This window comes from Sapajus apella, unplaced genomic scaffold (assembly GCF_009761245.1).
Source record: "Sapajus apella isolate SASKATOON/1434 unplaced genomic scaffold, GSC_monkey_1.0 scaffold44, whole genome shotgun sequence".
NCBI classification, from domain to species: Eukaryota; Metazoa; Chordata; class Mammalia; order Primates; family Cebidae; genus Sapajus; species Sapajus apella.
In genome coordinates, this window is record NW_022436984.1 from 17,180,898 (window position 1) to 17,188,323 (window position 7,426).

Consider the following 7,426-nt stretch of genomic DNA (forward strand, 5'->3'; position numbering starts at 1 on the left):
AGAACTACATTTCCCATGACGCTCCTCTCCTCACGTAACTGCGGCCGCAACGTCGCTCCCATGGCAACCCAGAAGACCTCACTCCCAGACTCCTTGCAGAACTCTCCGCCTGCTTCCAGGTTGGGCCCTACTCCGAGCCCGCGACGTTTGCGGCAGCCGGGCCACGATGCCCAGGTATTCCCTGCGAGGGAGAAGCTGCTGAGACTATTCCTGGGGAGCGGAAACCCAGGCAGGGCCCCTGGTAGAAGATTGTGGGGGTGGTCTGCATGCACTCGGGTCTGCATGGTCTCGGACCCAGGTATCAGCCTCGAGCATAAAGATTCTACCGCAAACAGGAATGAAAGTACCCTAGGTAGAAAAGTAAGAGATTTGGAAAGATCAGCAACTGCACCCTTCAGTGATTGAATAAAAGTTTCTTGCGGGCCAGAGACTGCCCCCAGAGAAGGGCATTCAGCGATGAGCTAGACCACAGAGCCTTCTCTGCCCAGGGGCCTCGCCTCCTGATGCGAGATTCGCAGTAGCAAGTGAGGGGAAGCTTGAAAGGCACTATGGAAAGTACAGCCTCACACTTACCGGGGGAAACGGGAGAGGGTTTGTAAACTATTTTCTAGCTCTTCAATTCTATGATGGTCATTTCAATTACCTGTTCTCAGGATAGTCCTAAACCCTCTCTCGACAGTTTATAAGCATGTCGGGGAGAGGGGTCAGGGAGTGAGTGCCTCACAGAGCAGGATAAATCTTTTTCTCCCCTTGGGCTAGTGTGGAAAATTGCCAGTTATAAAGGTATGGTTATAGTTAGGTGACATGCCTGACTCCAGCACCTCCATCTCTCCTCTCTGCTGGGTATTTGGAAAGCAGATCCTCACATTCTGAAAGAATGTATAAATGAGGAGCAAACAGGCCTAAACTGAGTTCTGAAGGCTCACCTGTGAAATAAATGCATCAATTTTAGTGCAGACATTTAAGGACTCCTGTTTTGGCCCTTTTTCTTTATTCTTGGTTCTTGAATAGTAACAATTATAAGCCCTCAATAATTTGTGTAATTGTATAGGCCATTCCCTAAACTAAATACCTATTTTAAAAATTATGACAATCCTATAAAGCTGGTTTTCTTTTTTATTGGCATTTTAGCGATAGAGAAACAATTCAGCCTGGGCAATAGCACAGAGGATTGCATATATTAGATGCTCAATAAATATTTGTTTAATTAATAAAGGGATGAAGGATTTAAAGAGGTTAGGTAATTTGCCCGACTTCACATCCATAGAAAGTAGCAGAATCAGGCTAGGACCTATCAGGTCTTGCCCGTAGTTTTGAGTTCAATATTGCATTTTCACTTAGGCTTTAATTTATATATATATATATGATTTTATTGTGTAAAATTATGTATGTAAAGAAATGAAGGAAAGGATGGTTTTCAAAATGTCCGTGATTTTAGCGTTTTTTTTTTTCCTTTCTTTATACCTTTTGTTTGTTTTGAGACAAGGCCTTACTGTGTCACCCAGGCTGGAGTGCAGTAATGTTATCATGCTCACTGCAGCCTCGACCTCCGGGGTTCAGACGATCCTCCTGCCTAAGCCTCCCTAGTAGTTGGAACTACAATGTCACCACACCCAACTAACTTCTTTCCTTCTTTTCTTTCGACAGAGTCTCGCTCTGTTACCCAGGCAGTAGTGCAGTGGCACAATCTTGGCTCACTGCAACCTCGTCCCGGGTTCAAGTGATTCTCATGCCTCAGCCTCCTGGGTAGCTGGAGTTACAGGTGTGTGCCACCACGCCTGGCTAATTTTTTAGTAGAGATGGGGTTTCACCATGTTGGCCAGGCTGGTCTCGAACTTCTGACCTCAAGTGATCCACCCACCTTGGCCTCCCAAAGGTGGGTGGATCACTTGATCCTGTAATCCCTCTGGGATTACAGGCGTGAGTCACCGCGTCCAGCCTCAGTTAATTTTTAAATTATTATTATTTGTAGAGATTGGGTCTCCCTATATTGCTTAAGCTGATATCAGGTGATCTTCCTGCCTCAGCCTCCCATATACTTTTATATTTAAAAAAAGTTTTTAGCTAAAACATTTAAGAAACAAAGAAGAAACTTTTCAGAGAGCAAAGATTATTTGATACACCGATTTTGTACTTTCCCCGTCTTCCTAGGTGACCTAAATGTTTGTGGTTTTCAAGATGTACATTCCCAAAAGTCATTGTACCTTCAAGTGTGTCTGAGAAGCCAACATACCCAGCTATGAACCTTAGGGGAAGCCCCAAATAAGACAACCGCAGATCCTGGTGATAAAGGCTCTGCTTATCAATTTCAGTATTCTTCAAAGAACTAGTTGAAAGTAACAAAAGAAAAACAAAATCGTAGAATGACTCATCCTCAGATGTTTTACCAAATTGTTGTTCCTCAGAAAATAATGTTCATTTATGTCATAAATTTTACTGAAATAAATTATCTCTGAGCTTGAAATAAATATTTGAAAATTCTTTTTCTCTGAATTTTTATTTTCTGCTTCTCATGTAGTGAAACTCTCTGGGAAATTGCAAAAGCTGAAGTGGAAAAAAGAGGAATTAATGGAAATGAAGGTGATGGAGTAGAAATTGGAGAAAAATCTGTTTTCTTCATTGGCAGTAAAAATGCGGTAATGCTTTCTTGTTTTCAATTGTGATGATTTAACAACCAGTGGTAAAATATCTTTTAATACTTTGATTACTATGTAGATACTTCAACACTTTAACCAGATGACCAATCTGGTTTAGCGTGAATTGGAAAGTGCTTATTATTAATCTAGGAAAAACTATAATAGTAAACAAAATTTTAGAAAAATGTATTTAAACTATTTTTTTCATGATTTGAAAATATTCAGGTCTTCTACCACAATTGAGTATAAAAGCTAGGATTCATTTAAATATCCAAGTCAGTCTTTAAGTCGCTATCTTAACAATTTTATATTTCAGATTGTTACTTTACTTTTAGAAATCTCATTAAAGAAATAATTGAACTGTGTCAAGGATGTTTGTCAAAGAATTATTCATTATTTTGAAAAATGTGGGGAAAAGACGGCAGCAGTTCCATTGGACCACTGACTGGTAGGAAGAGACCCCTCCCCACTTGCTGTCAGTTTCTGTTTTACTTAGCCAGGCATACGCAAAAGGTTTGGAAATGAGCATACAGATCAGGAACATATCCATCATGTCTTCCTGTAACTTTGGCCCACAAAGTTCCTGCCAGGAAGGCAAAATGGCTGGTGACACAAGAAGGTCAAGGCTTGCCAGCTACAGGATTCTGAAATTCATACAGTGCTATAGCTCATTTCTGTGTAGGGTTCAAACTCCTACAGTGGGGTTCAAATTCATGCAGTGCTATAGCTCATTTCTGTGTGGGGTTCAGTTTCTGTGCTCCATGCTTCCACATAAGGGCATTGACAAATATGAAGCTTTCAGAAACTAAACTCTGCATCAGCAAGGCTACATGTTCACTGGGCGTTGTCAGTGCCCAGGCAGTCTGAACACCTGTCTTGTCTTCAGATGAGTCCCAGAAGGCCCTCCCTGCACAAATGGACACCCTCCATTGGGGGGGTTTTATATACAACATTGAGATTACATTTATTAGGAGAAATACCTATACAACCATGAAAAAAATTTTTAGTGATGTAAGAGTATAATCTGAATTTAAAAATCAGGACACAAATGTCATACATAATATAATCCCAATTATACAAATATGTAAATAAAATATTCTAATAAAAATTAGAAATATGGATAGTAAAATTTTAATCACTTAATGTTTTTATTTTGTTTTTAATTTCTTTATTTTCCAGAGTTTTCATATTGGCCCACTTCTTAAAATTCAAACTTAATTTTTTAAATTAAATTATCATAGGGATCATTTATATTTTAAAATTTTAACCCAACTATATAAGTATAAAGTATATAAGCATGTTTTTTCTTTTTTTTTTTTTTTTTTTTTTTTTTTTGAGACAGGCTCTCAGTCTGGTTGCCCAGGCTGGAGTGCAGTGGCACAATCTCAGCTCACTGCAGCCTCAACTTCCCTGGCTCAGGTGATTTTACCTTGTCAAATAGCTAGGATTACAGGCGTGTGCCACCATGTCTGGCTAATTTTTTTGTATTTTTAGTAGAGTTGGAGTGCACTATATTGCCCAGGCTGGTCTTGAACTCCTGGACTCAAGCAATCTGCCCATCTCGGCCTCCCAGAGTGCTGGGATTACAGGCACGAGCCACCACACCTGGCTGTATATTATTTCATGAGTTTACTATTATGATGCTTGTGATTTTCATATTAGGCATAGGACTTAGCAGTCTCCTACTGCCATGTAGGTACATACATGAATTTAAATAAATGAGTAAATAACTAGTACTAGTCTTACGGTAATAGAAAATAAATTTCTATTACAAAAACATTCTGTATACACAGAATATTAGACAGAATGGCTTATACTAATGGTACTGATTACCAATTCCAGCATACAAATGCTCACATACAAAATCTCTGTAACAGTTATTCTTGACTCCTTTGTAGTCATGATACTGTCTTGTTTTGTTCTGTTTGCTACTTGTGAAACCAGCCCTTTTTCTTGATGGCTGTATAGGGCATATACAAGCTGTTTTTTGTTTTTAGTAACAAAAGTAATTTTGTTTCTGATGAGTTGGGAACTCCCTTAAGATATCTAAAGCTTTCGAGGGTATTGTTCTTTAAAAAGTATGCTGAGTGTGGTAGCTCATGCTTGTAATTCCAGGTCTTTAGGAAGCTGAGGCAGGTGGATTGCTTGAGTTGAGGAGTTCGAGACCAACCTGGGCAACATGGTGAAACCCAGTCTCTACCAAAAAAATACAAAAATGAGCCAGGTGTGGTGGTGCTCACCTCTAGTCCCAGCTACTTGGAAGGCTGAGGCGAGAGGATCATTTGAGTCCAGGAGGTCAAGGCTGCAGTGAGCCACTGTGATTGTGCCACTGCACTCTAGCCTGGGCAACAGAGGGAGACCTTGTTTCAAAAAAGAAAAAAAATATCTGATTCTGCTTCATGAAGAACATTATTTTGGAAGATGAAGTAATTAATGCTTCTATTGTTCAATTAGTTACCCTTTACCAAAGAAGCCAACTGCCCTGGTGCCTTCTCTTTCTCCTTCCAACCATCTGTTCATCCATTTGGTTGACATTGATCAAACATCTTTTAATATGCTAACCATTCTGCTAGACACTGTGGAAACAGGAATGAAAGACATTCTCTACCGGGAAGGAACCTGTGCATGAGGACTTGTATACCAACAATGACAACACCTTGAGACAAATGCTGTGGAGGAAAACAGAGAGGGCACTTAACTCACCCAAAAAGTTGGGAGAATAAGAAAGCCTCCTGAAGAGGGTGGTGACTAAAGCATGAAGGGTGAGAAGGAAGGAAAGAGAAGTAATTCAAGTGAAGAGTGTTGAGTAGTCTAAGATGCTCAAGAAAAATGTATGAAACAGGTACTGTGACAAATGGGAGAAAGATCATACTAGAGAAATGTAATAGGATTGTCAGTCATTGTTGACTGCCATTTTGATGATGGGTATTAATATGATACTAATCTGTCCAGTGTACATGGTTTTTCTCCACCATCACTCACTTGCATGGGTGCAGGCATAGAAGAGGAAGGTGATTACCTGGGGTGGCTTTGCTGGCTGGGTGCAAGTGCAATGCAAAGTGAGGGAGCCCAGGGCATGGATGATATTTACCAGAGATGATTGTAATGATAAACTATGGACTCTGAGATGGAAAAGGAGAGAAGCGAAGGTAGAAGAAGCTGACGTAGGAGCGACTGTTAGCAGAGGGGGTGTCAATGGACATTTGAGACCTTTCGTGAAGACCAAAGAGTTACTACAATGAGGATGCCTGAAGAAGCGGTTAGAGGATGTGCTGTGTGTATGTGCGAGTTTGGAAGCAGTGCAGTTGCCAGTGAAACTGGAACGCTTCAAGATGTAACCTTGGAAGTGACCGTGGCAGAAGTAGAGTGAGGGAAAAGGCCTCCATTAGGAGGCATGCACTGAGAGGTCGGGATGTCAGGTGCATTGCCAGGATCTATGTGGGTGTGAGGAAGATTCATGACAGTAGCTGCGAAGTAAGGGAGATTGTGAGCCAAAAGAGATGACAACAACCATGGTGGTAAACTGATACAAGCCTCTGAGGTTTTTGCAAGAGGAGGGAGGTAAAGTAGTTGTTTACAGGTGGCACTGGGGAGCAAGGTGGACCTTAAAATATGTAGGGTAGTGAGAATAAATAGCCTCGTTGAACAAGGCTCCGGAGGATGGGGTTCAGGGAAAGTCGTATTTTAGTTAAGGCCAACAGGTAGAGAGAATATTCTGAAAAGGTTGAGATATCAGGGAGTTTGCCAGCCATGGACTTGGAGTCATAGAGTAGAAGGATTTTAGAGGAAAGGGGACAGGAGAGGATTATTGGGCCAAATTAAAGGATGTGTAGAGAACTAGGAAATTCAGAGTTTCAGGAATAATGGGTCAGAGGAGAGGACTGGACATCTGGAGTGATTGAGGCAATGGGAGGGAAGATGGGATTCATTTCGATGGTCTCTACTAGGTCCATGTTTCTTGAATTAGGAAACCAATGAGACTTTGGGTGCATTCTCAGGGGACCAGAGTATACTAATAAATTTTAAAATTTTGGGTTGTAATTTTAGTGATAATCTAAAACTTGATTTCAGTTCCCAGATTAGTTTATGTTAATTTGGAATTGTAACCACATAGTACTATACATTTATATGAAATTGTAATAAAAGTGATTTAAGGCCAGGCATGGTGTCTCAATCCTGTAATCCCAGCATTTTAGGAGGCTGAGGTGGGAGGATCACTTGAGGCCAGGAGTTCGAGATTAGCCTGGCCAACATAGTGAAATCCCGTCTCTACTAAAAATATAAAAAGTTAGCTGTACATAGTGGTGCAAGCCAGTAATCCCAGCTACTCTGGAAGCTGAGGCATGAGAATCGCTTGAACCTAGAGGCAGATGTTGCAGTAAGCCAAGATCGTGCCACTGCACTCTAGCCTAAGCAACATGAGACTCTGTCTCTAAAACAAAAAAGGGAGGTGATTTAAATCAATACTAGTGTACCATGAAAATGTGAGGAAATTGGCTAGATATTATCTAAAATTCCTTCCAATTCTTATTCTACTTTCTTATATATAGAGTACATTACTTTTTAGGTAATGTAGCCCTTATTAATTTAAAACTTTTACAGTATGCTACGTCTGATACAAGTTCAGTGTAGGAAAATTAGAAAATCCCAATTTTCTTAAAAACGTTAATTACCTGCAAATCCATCAACTAGAAATAATCATTAACAGACTAATGTCCCTCTAAATTTATTTGTGTGTTTGTTTCTCTCTCTCTCTCTCTCTCTCTCTCTCTCTCTCTCTCTCTCTCTCT

General features: G+C 40.4%; 1 protein-coding gene across 3 annotated transcripts in view; it reads left to right on the forward strand.

Annotated features, from left to right (window-relative positions):
* DYNC2LI1 (dynein cytoplasmic 2 light intermediate chain 1) overlaps positions 1-7,426 on the forward strand; it is a 37,000-nt gene continuing 29,574 nt past the window's right edge. For 2 of the 3 annotated variants that reach the window (XM_032239441.1, XM_032239443.1), the window contains exons 1-2: positions 76-174; positions 2,519-2,636. In XM_032239441.1, coding sequence (XP_032095332.1) covers positions 167-174; positions 2,519-2,636 — 126 coding nt within the window. In that variant the 5' untranslated portion in view covers positions 76-166. Of the gene's footprint in view, positions 175-2,518; positions 2,637-7,426 lie in introns of all 3 variants that reach the window. The other variant, XM_032239442.1, reaches the window with a different exon arrangement.